General features: G+C 48.9%; 7 protein-coding genes across 7 annotated transcripts; 6 read left to right on the forward strand and 1 right to left on the reverse strand.

Moving 5' to 3' along the window:
* Positions 1-76: 76 nt before the first annotated feature.
* Positions 77-3429, forward strand: F5Y00DRAFT_13653 (SNF2 family N-terminal domain-containing protein). Its single transcript, XM_048004299.1, has 4 exons — positions 77-1613; positions 1675-1885; positions 1944-2871; positions 2935-3429. The coding sequence occupies exons 1-4, from the start codon at positions 231-233 to the stop codon at positions 3161-3163; spliced, it is 2751 nt and encodes a 916-aa protein (XP_047867538.1). The 5' UTR covers positions 77-230; the 3' UTR covers positions 3164-3429.
* A 685-nt stretch (positions 3430-4114) lies between these two features.
* On the forward strand, positions 4115-6232 carry F5Y00DRAFT_230250 (tRNA synthetases class I (M)-domain-containing protein). Its single transcript, XM_048006880.1, has 3 exons — positions 4115-4428; positions 4490-5745; positions 5816-6232. The coding sequence occupies exons 1-3, from the start codon at positions 4233-4235 to the stop codon at positions 6110-6112; spliced, it is 1749 nt and encodes a 582-aa protein (XP_047867539.1). The 5' UTR covers positions 4115-4232; the 3' UTR covers positions 6113-6232.
* A 205-nt stretch (positions 6233-6437) lies between these two features.
* F5Y00DRAFT_13667 (GNAT domain-containing protein) lies at positions 6438-7659 on the forward strand. Its single transcript, XM_048004304.1, has 3 exons — positions 6438-6631; positions 6721-6800; positions 6874-7659. Exons 1-3 carry the CDS (start codon positions 6610-6612, stop codon positions 7570-7572), a joined length of 801 nt encoding a protein of 266 aa, XP_047867540.1. The 5' UTR covers positions 6438-6609; the 3' UTR covers positions 7573-7659.
* F5Y00DRAFT_267759 (tryptophan synthase beta subunit-like PLP-dependent enzyme) lies at positions 7660-9079 on the reverse strand (the record flags this gene model as incomplete). Its single annotated transcript, XM_048012122.1, has 3 exons — positions 7660-8459; positions 8685-8923; positions 8994-9079. 3 exons carry the CDS (start codon positions 9077-9079, stop codon positions 7747-7749), a joined length of 1038 nt encoding a protein of 345 aa, XP_047867541.1. The 3' UTR covers positions 7660-7746.
* A 1352-nt stretch (positions 9080-10431) lies between these two features.
* F5Y00DRAFT_230254 (uncharacterized protein) lies at positions 10432-11879 on the forward strand. Its single transcript, XM_048006881.1, has one exon. It carries the CDS (start codon positions 10950-10952, stop codon positions 11436-11438), a length of 489 nt encoding a protein of 162 aa, XP_047867542.1. The 5' UTR covers positions 10432-10949; the 3' UTR covers positions 11439-11879.
* A 478-nt stretch (positions 11880-12357) lies between these two features.
* Positions 12358-13894, forward strand: F5Y00DRAFT_230255 (uncharacterized protein). Its single transcript, XM_048006882.1, has one exon. The coding sequence runs from the start codon at positions 12715-12717 to the stop codon at positions 13849-13851; it is 1137 nt and encodes a 378-aa protein (XP_047867543.1). The 5' UTR covers positions 12358-12714; the 3' UTR covers positions 13852-13894.
* Positions 13895-14071: 177 nt separating this feature from the next.
* F5Y00DRAFT_230256 (uncharacterized protein) lies at positions 14072-15278 on the forward strand. The gene is made up of 2 exons (XM_048006883.1): positions 14072-14436; positions 14553-15278. Exons 1-2 carry the CDS (start codon positions 14391-14393, stop codon positions 15131-15133), a joined length of 627 nt encoding a protein of 208 aa, XP_047867544.1. The 5' UTR covers positions 14072-14390; the 3' UTR covers positions 15134-15278.
* The last annotated feature ends 99 nt before the right edge of the window (positions 15279-15377 follow it).

Genomic DNA, 15377 nt, shown 5'->3' on the forward strand with positions numbered 1-15377 from the left:
TAATAATTGGAGTAAAGGCAAAGCTGACTTATCCTTTTTTTGCCTGCCTATTTCTTACATGCAGCCCTCCAGCCCACTTAACCCAAACCTGCCTATTCACCATTTCCTTCACCATTAATTTAGGTAGCCTCACGTACGTGACCTATACGTATATGTGCTAACCGCTCTTTTATTCCGTTGACTATCATTCACTTCTAATCATAATTGCATACTCTCACATTTGCGACACCATGGCGCCGCGAACTAGACGTTCGAAGGCTGCGGGAGACAGTTCTGCAATAGATGGCGCTGGGGGTACTCCTGCCTCACAGCCTGCCCTTCCTCAACGACGTGGAAGATCCTCCAAAGCCACCGCTATTGATGGCAATTCAACCTCTTCTGCACAGACACCAGCTACAACTGTTTCGGATAGCGAGTATTCAACCCCAGCAACTAGCAATGCTGTAACTCCCGCGCCTTCTATAACTAAAAAACCTACTCAGCTGGGAAGTAGGAGTCGGTCGCGCTTGGTCGTTGAACTACCCAAGCTCCCTAAAGACTCGATTGCAACAGGCACAAAGTCCAGCGGCCTTGGCTCTTCGACTTCATCTAGAGTCTCTACACGTCGCCGACCTGCCCCCATTGCCTACACTGAGGAGGATTCGGAAGATGATATGAATATGATGGAGGCACCCCGTGAAGATCCTGCCCCGGTTAAGAGTGGTATGGTTCTTGGTCGCAAGAGACCTAGTGTTGCGATGTCTCATGATTCCGGCGCTGAAAGCGGTTTTACTTCTTCGTCAGTTCCAGCTTTCAAGAAGCCAAAACTTACCGACCCCGAAAGTGATGATGAGCCCCACCAAGACATTGATGATGAGGAGCCCATTGACGACATGTTCGACATCTCCAGTGCAGAACTTCTTGATGAAGATAGTTCGGAATCCGACTTTGACGACCCGACTGCTAATTCGCAAACTAATTCGCAAACAAATACGCTTCCCCCCCAGCCCCGAAGCTTTCATCGCATTCGCGGTATCCGTGTTCGTCATCCCCTAAATAGAAAAGAGGCGATGAGGAGGAAACTGACGAGGCACCATCCGGAGCTCACTACAATGTGGGATGACCTTGAAAACATGCCCATTCTCAAGGCCGATAAGGCTGAGCAACCCGCCACCATCTCGCGCCAGTTAAAGCCGTTCCAACTCGAAGGACTTGCCTGGATGAAGGCTATGGAAGCAACGAAGTGGAAGGGTGGTCTACTGGGAGATGAGATGGGTCTTGGTAAAACAATCCAGGCAGTTTCTTTGATCATGTCCGACTACCCAGCGAAGATGCCGTCGCTGGTGCTGATGCCACCCGTCGCCTTGATGCAATGGACATCGGAAATTGAGTCCTACACAGATGGGAAGCTGAAGACCCTGGTATTTCATGGTACTAATGCCAAGGCCAAGAATTTGACAACCAAAGAACTTAAGAAATTTGACGTTATCTTGATGTCTTACAATACCCTCGAGTCGCTATTCCGCAAACAAGAGAAGGGTTTCACGAGGAAAGAGGGTACATATAAGGAGAAGAGTGCTATCCACCAGATCAAATTCCACCGCGTGATCCTTGACGAAGCTCACTGTATCAAGGTAGGCCTACAGAATTACAGAATCCCTCTCTACCAGCCCCCATACTAACGGATTGTTAAAGTCTAGAAATACCATGACTGCGAAGGCATGTTTTGCCCTCAAAGTTGAGTACCGCTGGTGCTTAACCGGAACCCCTTTGCAGAACCGAATTGGAGAGTTCTTCTCGCTGCTTCGGTTCCTCAAGGTTACACCATTCGCGGAATATTTCTGTAGAGAGTGTCCTTGTTCTAATCTTGAATGGTGTGTAGATGAAATGAAGAACTGCTCACATTGTAAGTCTCTACATGAATACAAGAAACTAGGTGAAGTGAATTTGCTAACCAGTTTTAGGTGGTCACTACATGATGTCACATATTTCAGTCTTCAATCAAGAACTTCTGCACCCTATCACTCGCAACGGTAACCGCGGCGAAGGCAAGGAGGCCCTTAGCAAACTCCGTCTCCTCACGGACAGAATCATGCTTCGCCGTCTCAAGCGAGATCATACGAATGCTATGGAACTCCCCGTCAAGGAGATCTACGTTGATCGCCAATTCTTGAGCGAAGAGGAGAACGACTTTGCTAACAGTATTACGGACAACAGTCAGCGCAAGTTTAACACCTACGTAGCTCAAGGTGTGCTGCTTAACAACTACGCCAATATTTTTGGTTTGATCATGCAGATGCGCCAGGTCGCTAACCACCCCGATCTAATCCTGAAGAAGAATGCAGAGGGAGGGCAGAACGTGATGGTCTGCTGCATCTGCGACGAACCTGCCGAGGAGGCGATCCGATCCAAGTGCAAGCATGACTTCTGCCGCTCGTGTGCGCAGCATTACGTTAATTCTCAGGAGGCACCGGACTGCCCCCGCTGCCACATCTCCCTATCTATCGACCTCGAGCAGCCTGAGATTGAACAGGACGCAATGCTCGTCAAGAAATCGTCCATCATCAATCGCATCAAGATGGAGAACTGGACATCGTCGTCCAAGATCGAGCTACTTGTTCACGAACTCCACAGGCTGCGATCGGACAGCGCCTCGCACAAGTCAATTATCTTTTCGCAGTTCACCACGATGCTCCAGCTGATCGAATGGCGTCTTCGACGCGCCGGTATCACGACGGTCATGCTTGACGGAAGTATGACACCAGCTCAGCGACAGGCTTCGATCGACCATTTCATGAAAAACGTCGATGTAGAGTGTTTCCTGGTGTCATTGAAGGCGGGCGGCGTTGCTCTGAACCTTACAGAGGCGTCGCGAGTCTTCATCGTCGACCCGTAAGTTGCTTGGCCCTGATCTATCTATGATAAATGTGTGCTAACTATATTTCTCTTGTGTAGGTGGTGGAACCCGGCAGCAGAGTGGCAGTCGGCCGACCGATGCCATCGTATCGGACAGACGCGCCCATGCATCATCAAACGTCTCTGTATTGAGGATTCTGTGGAGAGCCGCATAGTTTCGCTACAGGAGAAGAAGACTAGCATGATCAATTCAACTGTCAACTCGGATGAAGCATCTCTAGAAGCTCTCACACATGAAGACCTCCAGTTCCTCTTCAAAGGAACTTAGCTTTCCCCCCCTTCGTTGTATTGGCGCCACATGTGTCTTGGCGACGTCACCCATGCCCTCGGGGGACTCGATTTTTGCTTTTTTGATTTGATTTTTACTTTTTTGAGGATGTCAGTTTTCAGCTCCGACGATCTCAATCTCAGTCTGAGATTCTCAGACCTTCAGAGACGGTGGTCTCACGGCAACGCTACCTCTTGACAGCTATGATGTCAATTTCACCCTTGAAAACTATAATTCGTCTTATTTGCGAAGCCGTCATTTTTACGGACAAGATGACCCATGACGAACGTTTTTATGGACAACAAAATTCCTTTTTTCGACTCGGTACCAAGCCTGGGTTCGATACACATCCCTGATTCGACTTCTCTTACCTACCTCTGGGCAACATTAGTCTCACTTTGACTAAGTTGTTCCAGCCTTTGACAAGAATTATTCTTCGTTTCGACTGAGATCTCGGGTTTTACCGTAATTTCTATCGTTGTTTTGTACGATAGGTTCGTACCAGTGGCACAATACACCCTTTTATGGCAAGTTAAGGGAGGCATGATTTGGCCCCTATATTAGGGATTCTAGGGCGGCAAAATCGTTGATGATAACCCCTCCGCATAAGTTTTTTTTCGAGGTGGACGACGCATGGCATGATTTGTGAGCAGGTGTCTACGGTTGCTTTTTGCTGCTTGCTGCTTTTTGTTGCTATCTTCCTAGCTAGGTAGCTATGACTTTGATTCACGAACAATACCAGGTAATTATGCATTCTCATAAATTATGAGATTGCTTCTCTCAAGCATACCTAATATCTTCTTCATGCATTGCTTAAAGTGAAGTTAATTATACTGCCTAACTGCATTAAACCGACAGATTAAAACCAGGTACCAGGTACCAGTAGTCCCTAAATTACCCCACTAAGATTTTGATCGGTGTTATATTGCATTTTTGCCGATGTTTTTTAATCATCCCACTCAAAAAATGTAACTATTAGTATTTACCTAACGTAGCAACTTCACAAGTACATACTTGATGGGCCAATAACATTCTGTCGCAATTACAAAAGACGGGAAGCCTTTAGGTCATGAAGAGCCGCTGGGGGGCCTTGAGCCGGCAATTGTCGACAGTTAGGAACGGGCAAAGGGCGCGCATGGGGTGGATATGTCAGTCATGTAGAAGCAACAAAGCCCCGCGGAAGCTATTCACCAGCAGCGCAACCCTCAGAGAGCTCAAGGACAAGCCGTATTATGTGACGACACCCATTTTCTACGTCAATGCGTGTAAGTCATGTATCAGTAATGTGTAGCAGTTCAAGTATGTGCTAACTAGTTGATCCGGAAGCTCCTCATGTCGGCCACCTATATAGTATGATAATAGCAGATGTGCTCAAGCGATGGCAAGTCCTCAAAGGCAAACAGGCCATACTGAGCACCGGCACCGACGAACACGGAATGAAGGTCCAGCGCGCGGCTGAGCTGCAAGATATTCACCCGAAGGCGCTGTGCGATACCAACTCCGAAACGTTCAAAGATCTGGCCAAGAAGGCTAATATTTCATACGATTACTACATTCGCACGACGGACCTGGAACATAGGGATGCGGTCGAATACTTCTGGGCTAGGTTACGAGAGAGCGGGTATATATACGAGTCCAAACATGAAGGGTGGTATTGCGTTAGCGACGAGACTTACTACCCCGATTCTATGGTCGAGAAGCGCGTGTCGCCTGTGACGGGAAAGCCGTTTATGGCGTGCATCGAGACGGGCAGTGCTGTGGAATGGACCGAGGAGAGGAATCACCATTTCCGGCTGACGGCTTTTCGAGATAGGCTGCTCAAGTTCTACGCCGATAACCCGAATTTTGTTGTCCCCAATAATCGCTTCGCCGGGGTGATCAGTTGGGTCCAGAATAATCTAGAGGATCTATCTATATCCCGGCCTGTCAGTCGTCTGGAATGGGGTATTCCTGTACCTGACGACCCGAGTCAGACCATCTATGTGTGGGTTGATGCTCTGATTAACTACATTACGGTAGCGGGATATCCCGTATGGCCACCCGGTTCCGAACACGCCAAAGGTTGGCCGGCCGACGTACACGTGGTCGGGAAGGATATCGTGCGTTTCCATAGCATCTACTGGCCCGCGCTGCTCATGGCCCTGGACTTACCCTTACCAAAGTGCGTCCTCAGCCACGGCCACTGGCTGATGAGTCGGCAAAAGATGTCTAAATCAACCGGAAATGTGGTGAACCCTTTCTTCGCCCTCGATCGCTGGGGCGTAGATACCATGCGGTATTTCCTGATATACAACGCTGCGATGGCCAACGATGCAGACTACAGCAACGAGTTCATCGTCGATAAGTACAAGAAGGGTCTACAGGGAGGTCTAGGTAATTTACTCAACCGAATTACCAGGTCGAAGAACTGGAGCGTGAGGAACGCGGTGATATCTATGCACGCGAAGAAGTCTCATTCGGTCCCTAAGGTGGTTGATACCCAGAAGAAATACCTGGAGTCTATCGTAGAGCAGGTCTCAAGCCATATGGATGAATTAAATCCTAGCAAGGCGTTGAAAGAGATTATGGAATTCGTGTTCGAGGTAAGTCCCAGGACCTTTATTGCCGCCACACTCTCTCGTCTTCACAGCAGCATCCTAACACGTACTACAGGTAAATAAATTCCTACAAGAAGCAGCACCCTGGGAAAGGAGCAGGGAAGGCGATACAGCGGCCGTAGAGCAGATCATCTTCTTCGCGGCGGAGTCGGTGCGCATCGCGGGCATTCTGTTACAGCCGTTTATTCCGGAGAAGTCGAGCGAGCTGTTGGATAGGCTGGGTGTTAGTCCCGATCGGAGGACTTTTGAGCATGCGCGACTATTTGCAGATGATACATATGGGACGCCGACTATATGGCTGGGCGAGAACGCGCAGAGTAGTTTGTTCCCGCCGATTCCTGTTGAGGATTAAGCACTTAATTGTGGTGGACCGGCCTTGTGTATATCATATATAAAATGTGTAGCTTTGGATATGTATAGTTATTCTGTAAAGCTGAGATAGATACCCTAAGGCATTTCCCCTTTTCACATGCATTGAACTTTATACATGGTAGTGGTGTGATGATTAGTTATGCGCAATTGAGGCTATGGTTATGAGTAGGGCTGAAATATTTTTATTATATACATTTACTGGGAACTCTAATGACCTCGTTGCGATAATAAGATTTGCAATTCATAAGATATCTTCTATTTCGGTGATAGTTTAAGTTCTAGGCTATTAAAATAAACACGTGTGACTAAGATAAAATAATTTGCGCCTCACATCATTCTACAACTACAATTTCTCATTTCTCTCATCAATTATAAGTCGTGAGTATAAGCTATTAAGTTAAACTCATAAACATATAAAAATATGCGACATCGACCATACATATAGCTGGGTTAATAAGTCCAAATTTATCATAGAAAATGAGGTTGAATGAGAATATTGGTGAGTTCTACCTTATCTTCTACCTTGGCCGCCCTACTTGGGTCCTCACTCAATCCGAATAAACAATCGCTAACACATATTTCCAACAGCCATCTCGACCAGCAGGGTCCTGCTCGTGCCGTACGACGCGCACCATGTACAGCAATACCACAGGTGGATGGAAGATCCCGTATTCTCTCCCTTTTCCCCTTTCTTAGCAAGAGAAGGGTATACATAGTGTACCCGCTGACAACAGCATCTAGTCTATCCGCGAAGCCACAGCCTCGGAACGCCTCTCGCTAGACGAGGAGTACGAGAACCAGGCGTCGTGGCGCGAGTCGCGAGATAAACTCACGTTTATCGTGTGCGCGCCGTTGCCGCGCGATGGTGATGATGGTGATGTTCCGAGTACGGGCAAAAAGGGGGAAGCCGTGCTGGCGGGAGTAGGAGATGCGGTAGACAGGATGGTGGGGGACGTTAATTTGTTTCTGAGCCCTTGGGATGGCGACGATGAGGATCAAGCGCAAAGGGGAGACGAAAAGGAAACCCAGACGTACTACACGGCGGAAATCGACATCATGATCGCGGACCCCAAGTTCCGGGGCATAGGTCTCGGCCGCGCGGCCGTCGCTACGTTCTTGTACTTCGTACGGCGGCATTTGGACGGTATCCTGGCCGAGTACACGGGCTCCCTCGACACCTCTGCCGCAAAGAGCAAGCCTAGGTTGAAAGATGTCGTGGCTAAGATTAACGCTGATAATAAGGCTAGCATCGTGCTATTCCAAGCTCTCGGGTTCAAGCAGAGAGGCGAGAAGAATTACTTTGGCGAGATAGAGATGGTGTTTGAAGGGTTTGGGGAGATGGAGGAGTGGGAAGAGACGAGCCCTTCTGTGATGGGTGATACGTATAGGGAGTTGGTTTATGATAGATCGCGGCTGAAGGGTAGAGTAGACGATGAGTGAGCTCTATGATATAGATGTGAGATGTCACGGGTAGAGATCTATTGGTATATGCATCTTATGTATTATTTATACAGGTGACTCCCCGATGGCGAAGAGCGGCTCCCAACTCTACCATATATACCTACCTACCCCTTCATCCCAATACCCTAGGTATAACAAACAAGATACACACTTCTATTTCACACCATACTTCTCCCCATAACTCCTCAACATCTCCAACGTAACATTCACCCCTCCGCACACAATCACAACCACATTCTTCCTACTCCACTCCTCATCGCTAATCCCCTCCTCCCCCTCTCCTCCCACAACCCTCCTCAAATCCCCATTATACACCGTCGCAAGCGTAGCCCCGCACGCCACCTCCACCAACATCCTAGCGTCGTCCGCAAACCTCACCGCCCCCATCACCGCCTCCGCATCCGTCACCACCAAGCTCTTCAGATGCCCCGCCGCCTCTTGACTCCACCGGAACGTACGCTCCGAAACCCGCGGCGCCCCCAGACTCGTCGCGATACTAGTAATCCCCGCCAGCGTCACCAGCGCTCCCGCCTTCACGCTGGCGTTTAGGCTATCCGCGCCGACGGTCTCGACGGCCAGGACGGTCGGTTCCTTTACCCCGACGTCGGTGTAGTGCTTCCGCACGCCGGCCATGATCCCGTTGAGCAGGCCGCCGCCCCCGCAGCTGCACGCTATGCCGTCGACGCGGGGTACGCCGAGTTGCGCGGCCAGCTCGTCGACGATGGTGCTGGTGCCCGCCCAGATGTCCGGGTGGTCGAAGGGCGGGACGTAGATGCCTGTCGGGTCGCGCGCGAGGAGCGCGGTGCGCAGGTGCGAGTCGGCGAGGGCCCAGTTGGGGCCTACTTGGTGGACTTGGGCGCCTAGGACTGCGTTTGGGGGAGGGGGAGGTTAGTTGACTGTGAAGTTGACTGTCTCCTTAACGTAGGTAAATTTTTGAAAAAAAAGGGGGGGGGGGCTTGGGCTTTGAGGTAGCCCCTTTAGAAATACCATGGCTGGCTCTAAGGGGTAAGCTAGAACATAGGTATCTACTGCTGAATGCAGATCTTCAGGGGGGGGGGGCAAGCCAGTGTGTGAGTAAGTAAGTAACTCACGTCGTATCTTCTCAATCATATACTGGGAAGTAGTCGTCGGCACGACGATAGTACACGGCTGTGCGAGGGTAGCCGCCGCCGTCGCGCACGCCAGGCCCGCGTTTCCGCCCGACGAGCAGTAGAAGTGCACGTCACCGCCGGCCGGTTTCGCGAGCATCGCCTGGTACATCATGTTTCCCACGGCGCGCGACTTGAACGAGCCTGAGGGCTGCAGGTTTTCGAGCTTGAGGAAGATGTTGCTGTTTTTTTTTCTGTGTTAGTTTAAATTGGGCGTGAGAGTAAAGGGGTTGGAGAGAAGGGGGTCCTGACCAACCTGCTACTCGCGAGAGAGCTATTGATGGTATACATGGTGTCTCTATGAAGAGCTTCTGAAGCTCTGGGTTGCAGGAGCCCATTTCGTTGGGTTTATTGGCGATAAATGCCAGATGAATATATGTGTAGTTAGGGTCTTTTGGAACCTAATTGTTACGTCTTCTTGTGTGTCTGGCTTAATAACGGTGGTATCTAGATTGATGTTAGCATTGCTTCCTCTGAATTATATGTTGTGATATGTCGTACCTATATCCGTGGGGTGTTTAAATTTTCTTAACACTACAGCCAGTAACTTTTCTCTCTCAGAATCTATGTAATAAGAGTCTAGTTAGTTAAACAAAATTTCTTAGATACTCCCAAGGACGAGTTTAGTCTATTCCACCACCGTTTATAAATCCCTATAAAAGCATTATACTTTCTCTTCCTGTATCGGACGAAGCTATACGCAACATGACATTAAGGCGTACCCGTGATTGCGTCCAATGGGAAGACGGGGAGGGTAACACCGCAGGTCCCGTCGATAAGGGTCTAATGCAAAGCTACGGGTGCCCGCTTAGGGTTTGTGGAAACCACGGGTACCCGAAACTGGGGAACGGGCTCGGCTACCGTCGATTGCCGATGCTGGCCACCGTTATACATAATCGTTACCTAAGTGGTTACCTACTACATCACAGTTTATATTGGAGTTTTATATCGTGGTGTTATTAGCTGCTGCCACCGACTAACACTCTTTTTCATATGTAGTCTTTGAAGAGTTTAGCTTTGCTCCCATAGTTATTCGAACCGTAAGCGACTACATTTACGTCCGAAATTATGCTCAAGAATCATACCCACACATGATAACGGCGAAGGGGCTGTGCATGGGTTACTACCTTATGTAGATACTTGCAAAGGGGGAGGCGAGATAGGTTTACTTTGTAGTATCCCTTTACAATCAAAAACAGATGCGCTGTGTATGTTAGGTAGTCATTTTAGAATCGGATGGAGTACATAGGTGCTAATACATCCAACAAGCTTCCAGATTCATAGAATAATTCTTAAAAGTTATATGCATTTTCCCATGTGGCATGTTTCAGGGTCGCGACAAGATTAGCCAAGCCGGTTTCAAACTTACAGTACGTACCTCATCGCTTCGGTACGTCTCCACAACCTAGTTTAAGCTTTGTCCTAGCCCTTTCGATTCAACCAATCATATTTCCAGTGTTACCAGATTCGACAGAAGGATCCTTGTTCAGACTCCCATTAATGCCTGCATGTATTGTACATATGTACATAGACCCCTAATCCTCTTGAGTACATGTAACCAAAAGGGGTTATTAATATCTAAGGGCGGCCGATGAAGCGACAAACGGGGCTGAGCTGAATCGAATTTAGTAGATCGGACTCATGTCCCGCTTCTTTTACAGCACAACGCGACCCCTAGACCATCCATTATGGGAAGGTATCGGGCTCAAATCTGGACTATCCCTGACGATCTGTCCGAAGCGCAACAAAAATATGAAAGTTGTGTGTCCGAATATCTCTTCGTCTCAATATGGAGAGCGAAGGGACCAATTGGCTCTTAAAATCGCCCTTTTCGACTGTCTACTATGGTCATGTGCGGAATATGTAGAATAGCCTGAGATCTGGATACCGAACACCTCGTACTGGGCTCTAATATGATATAAGTATCTCCAACGATGGATCCTGATACGATAGTACACCACGTATGTTAGCGTTCTATCCGACTTTTACTCTCCCCAGTTTCAGGTGGGCCATGGGACCAGACCGCTGTCCTATATTAAGATTACCCGTAGAAATAGACCCCTTTAAGCTGGTCGCCGTATATGTAGATACCGCTCCCCTGATTCTACAGTAGCTACGCCCATTTCTTTTTGCCCTGAAAAAAATAATACACGCTCGCCGAATAGAACGATATCCGAAGCCAATCGTTATTTACGATCTAGATCGACCATGAAGTTTGCACTGCCGTTCGAGCTCGGCATGCTTGCCTCGAGCATATTCGCCTCAAACACAACCACAGTATCTCCGTCCGTCTACATCCTAAGTACGTCGCCGCCTGCGACAGTCGCTCTCAGTAAAGCCTTGGACACATTAGGATACAGTCGTTTGGACCTCGAATCAGACATACTAGACCAGACAATATTATCAAACACCTATGTCGAAGTAACGTCCAACATGCAGCTAGCAGAGATCGCTCGATCGCAACCCGATGCCAAGTTCATACTACCCCGAGGCAGTCGACATATAGGCGAAGAAGACTACATACTTTCGGCTCGGAACTTCTTCTCCAAGGAGAAGCGTTCTCGCAAGTTCCTAGAGCTAGACGTGCTTGCGCTGAAGGCGAGTTCGCAGGCGGAGAACTGGGTCCAGCTGTGCGACTTCTTGGGTATGGGATACAGCGTGGTGGAACGACTAGGCCTGTGGCAGTTCCCGAAATAAATGCCACGGCCTGAACCTACAAAAAAGAGATTAAAGACGATGATATTATAGAGTCGACTATAAATGTCGCTCCAATATCCGGGCACCTATGTGTCGGGTCTGAACGTATTAGCCGTTTGAAAATAGCGAGGGAAACGCGAGGATTACTGGTTGGTAGAAGGATAGGCGCAAGGTCAAGATATTTTGCGACTCCAATGCAAGAAGAGGAGGAAAGAATAGCACTACGCTACCTAGCGTTGATCTAACGAACGGCTTATACCGAACGAGCAGTCGCTACGGATCTTTAATCGCGTTTCCCGCGATTATAGCAGTATATACTTCAAGCGTTAGAGCTTATTAGCATTGAATATACTTACAAGACTATTTTAAGACATTGAGCGCTGTTGAGAGTCTTGGATCCAGCTATGTTCTAATGATTAAATATAGTCATCATCACAAGCATATTACTGGCAATTAATATTTCAAACTGCTGTCTAAATGCCCCCTTACGTTTGTTTGTTTAACTTATAATTGAAGCTGTTGACTGATACAACTGTATAACACTACTGGATTTACTACGTCATATTTCCTTTAATCCGTGTCTTAAAGTTCTCAACGGGGAGTTGGATAAAAGATACAGGCGAGGAAAGTGCAGTAGACGCTACTGTACAAGGTTGTTTAGATCCAAGCCTTAGACTCAACTTTAAAACTATAATCATGACTTCTAATCGGGATTTTCATCTCTAGCAGGTTTGTTTTCTCTTTCTGCTCGCTATGTATGCTTGACGAACAGAGCTGATTTCAAGGTCTGGGATACGATCTGAATTCTTAGCTCAGCTCAGCATCGACTACTTGCATGCTTGCAAACCGTTATGCGGAGAAAACGGATTGCCTGTCGGAAAACGGTGGGTTGATTATATTACCGTTGGCAAATTGGGATTCGCACATTTTCGACACGTCAACAACAAGCCTTGTTGAGGTATCTGAAGGTGTGTTAAATGTTTCCCTCCCTGGATTTGCTAATATGTAGGTATTTAGAGGGCTAGATTGTAGCCACAGACGCGTTCCGGCCGCAAGCCTTCCTCTCGGCCCTGATTTGGAATAGCTTACGATTCAGTAAATGCATAAAGAAGGATGCCGTGCTCAAGTTTACAAGTACTTCCCGATCGTACCTAAGCATTCTAACCTATATACATACTATTATATAATATTCTGATGGATATAAATTTCCTATTAATAACTCCAATACTCCAATATAAAATCTTACAAGATGCGGTAGAGAGGAACTCAATTAAAAATGTCATCCACATCCCGGAGATATCACCACAAGAGTCGGGCCGGATGTACCACATGCAAAGCCAAAAAGGTCAAATGCGACGAGAAACAACCATGCTCCTACTGCGCCAAGAGACAGCTTCCGTGTAGCTTAGTACCGGCGTCGCTACCCGGGAGCAGACCGGACTCAAATACGCCGGAAGTGATCGTCCGGCCTTACGAGGAGCCGTCTTTTACCTTTACCGACTTCGGTCTGTATCAACACTTTATCAAGTCTACTTCTACCGCGCAGGCCGACGATAGCGCATCGATAGCGGTCTGGCGAGAGTTCATCCCTGATCTCGCGACGCGGCATCCTTATCTTCTCCACGAGGTCCTCGCGGTCGCGGCGCTGCACCTCCGATCCGCTACACCGGAACATGCGAAATTTCTAGAGCGCGTGGCTACCGAGCACCAGGCTAGAGCTATTCCCCTGTTTCGGGAAGCCTTGGCTGCTAGTTCGGCTGAGACGGCCCTCCCGCTGTTTGCTTGCTCGTGCTTGTTCATACCGTATCACTTCGCTGTCGCAAAGGACGCCTTGTCGCTTCTTTTCAACGAGGAGGCCGGGTCTCTAGCCGAATGGCTGGTTTTAATCCATGGAACTGCAGCGGTCACCATAGAACACGGTCCTACTGTTATGAAATCCCCTCTACGTGCGCTTCTGGGAGATCTATCTTCGCCTAAACCCGAAGAACTGAGCGGCGGACCTACAGACGCGAGGCTTCTCCGCTTGAGCGAGGAACTCCCCATCGCGCCCGAGCACAAAGAAGCGTACGCGCAGGTCATGTACAAGCTTCGTCTAAGTTTCTACTTGTCAGACCGGGCGGACACGGCGCTCAATCGGAAGAACGCTGCTCTCAGGTTCCCGCCTTTTATGAATCAGCAGCGGATCGGGGATGATCTTGCCGCGAGACATCCGGCGGCACTTATCATCATGGCGTTTTGGTGCGTCTTGCTGCATCGGGTGGAGGATAGGTGGTGGCTGAAGGAAAGGGTCAAACCGCTGCTGGTGAAGATTGAGGAGTTGGTGCCGCCGGAGTATAGATATCTTATGGCTTGGCCTATGGAGGAGGTGGGGATTTATAAGAAATTGAACTTGGAGGTTTTAGTTGTGAGATAGATGGAAGATTTGAATATTAAAAGGTATAGAAAGTAGAAAGTTCAATGTAAACGATCAACTGCCAGTTGCTCTTGTTCATAGATACGTACGTATACCGTATTTAATTTTGTAGTTCGGACTGTGCTGCTAGTTGAATTTAGCAGCCTTCATAACTAAGAGGGGAATAGTCCCACAGTGTGGCAAAACTAGTTGTTTCCATGATATCTCAACCTTTGATTCACTCACTCACTCACTTACTCAACTGTCGTCCCTGTGGTTAAACCTCCAATAATTTAATCCTTACAACTTCAACCTGTCTACCTAATTTCCAAAGTCCACACTTATATCTCATTGTATAACATCGAAAGACTAAGCCTTGGTTGCTCTTTATTGTTCATAACCTCAAATACTGCGAATTTGTGAAATTAAAACCTGCTTGGTTCAGCAATACATACATACATCCACTACCCACTACCCAGCTCGTCGCTTATAAGAGCGAAGGGTCACAAACCACCAAACCAGAGACAAATATCTTATTAAGATCCTCAAGCTCTATAAAAATGGCGTTACCAACCCCAGAGACTCAAGCCAAGGTAGCTAGCGAAGGTATCTATTCTATCTGACTCAGCCCTCACCTGACCTCACCTCACCTCACCATATTTCATCCCTCATCTCATCTCACCTCATCTCACAAACCCCCATACTAACACTTTCCCCCCCAGCCGCCCAATCCTTCGTAGACCACTTCTACGAAGCCCTCAGCAAGCGGCGTCCCATCAGCCAATTCTACGCCTCCACCTCGCCCCGCCTAACCGCCGCCGGCGCCAAACCCGACATCAGCATAAACGGCCTCCTAGTCCCCGACGCATCCGCCTACGAGGCGCTGCTAGAAACCCAAGGCGGCCCCGTAACCTACGACGTCGCCTCCTTCGACGCGCACCCCGTGAACCCGTGCTACCGCCTCGGCGAGCCGGAAGCAACAGCTAGCGTCGGCCCAGGCCGCGACGCTACTACCGCCGCGGCCGTGCGGAACGGCGACAGGCTGAGCTTCGCGGTCCAGGTCAGCGGGGTGGTGAGGTACGGGCGGGGGCACGGGGACGGGAAGGCCGGGGACGCAGTGGTGGTGGCTGTAGGGGGAGTTGGAGTTGGAGGGGATACTAGCGGCAACAACGACAACGAGCCCCTCGAGAAGCTGTTTAACGAGTCGTTTCTACTGGTGCCGCATTGGGAGGCTTGGGGGAGGAATGCGCCCCGCGGCCTGAGGAAGTGGGTTATTGTTAGCCAGAACTTCCGCGCTCTGTAAGGGGGGAGAGGGGGGGACTAGGTAGTTAGTCGGATGAGGGATGAGGGATAAGGGAGGGATGAAGCAAACTCGTAAAGGGTGCGAGCAAACGGAGCGAGGCCGTGGATTTCTAACGCCCTTGCATGTTTTGATAGATAAGGCAGCTTCTGTAAGGATTGTGGACGGTAGACATACATACATACATTAGGTACATCCCGGTGAATGAGATATGAGATGATAGATCTAGACGAGGCTTTCTGGTACG

Source organism: Daldinia vernicosa, assembly GCF_022497035.1.
Source record: "Daldinia vernicosa strain CBS 139.73 unplaced genomic scaffold F5Y00scaffold_10, whole genome shotgun sequence".
In the NCBI taxonomy this organism is placed as follows: domain Eukaryota; kingdom Fungi; phylum Ascomycota; class Sordariomycetes; order Xylariales; family Hypoxylaceae; genus Daldinia; species Daldinia vernicosa.

Excerpts from the sequence above, each read along its gene's own strand:
- F5Y00DRAFT_230255 (XM_048006882.1), top strand. The coding sequence starts at position 12,715 with ATGTCATCCACATCCCGGAGATATCACCACAAGAGTCGGGCCGGATGT.
- F5Y00DRAFT_13653 (XM_048004299.1), top strand. The coding sequence starts at position 231 with ATGGCGCCGCGAACTAGACGTTCGAAGGCTGCGGGAGACAGTTCTGCA. Across the intron at positions 1,886-1,943 it reads AATGAAGAACTGCTCACATT|GTGGTCACTACATGATGTCA; the intron begins GTAAGTCTCTAC and ends AACCAGTTTTAG. Across the intron at positions 2,872-2,934 it reads CGAGTCTTCATCGTCGACCC|GTGGTGGAACCCGGCAGCAG; the intron begins GTAAGTTGCTTG and ends TCTCTTGTGTAG.
- F5Y00DRAFT_230254 (XM_048006881.1), top strand. The coding sequence starts at position 10,950 with ATGAAGTTTGCACTGCCGTTCGAGCTCGGCATGCTTGCCTCGAGCATA.
- F5Y00DRAFT_13667 (XM_048004304.1), top strand. The coding sequence starts at position 6,610 with ATGAGGTTGAATGAGAATATTG. Across the intron at positions 6,632-6,720 it reads GAGGTTGAATGAGAATATTG|CCATCTCGACCAGCAGGGTC; the intron begins GTGAGTTCTACC and ends TATTTCCAACAG. Across the intron at positions 6,801-6,873 it reads ACAGGTGGATGGAAGATCCC|TCTATCCGCGAAGCCACAGC; the intron begins GTATTCTCTCCC and ends AACAGCATCTAG.
- F5Y00DRAFT_230250 (XM_048006880.1), top strand. The coding sequence starts at position 4,233 with ATGAAGAGCCGCTGGGGGGCCTTGAGCCGGCAATTGTCGACAGTTAGG. Across the intron at positions 4,429-4,489 it reads CATTTTCTACGTCAATGCGT|CTCCTCATGTCGGCCACCTA; the intron begins GTAAGTCATGTA and ends TTGATCCGGAAG. Across the intron at positions 5,746-5,815 it reads TTATGGAATTCGTGTTCGAG|GTAAATAAATTCCTACAAGA; the intron begins GTAAGTCCCAGG and ends CACGTACTACAG.
- F5Y00DRAFT_230256 (XM_048006883.1), top strand. The coding sequence starts at position 14,391 with ATGGCGTTACCAACCCCAGAGACTCAAGCCAAGGTAGCTAGCGAAG. Across the intron at positions 14,437-14,552 it reads AGCCAAGGTAGCTAGCGAAG|CCGCCCAATCCTTCGTAGAC; the intron begins GTATCTATTCTA and ends TTTCCCCCCCAG.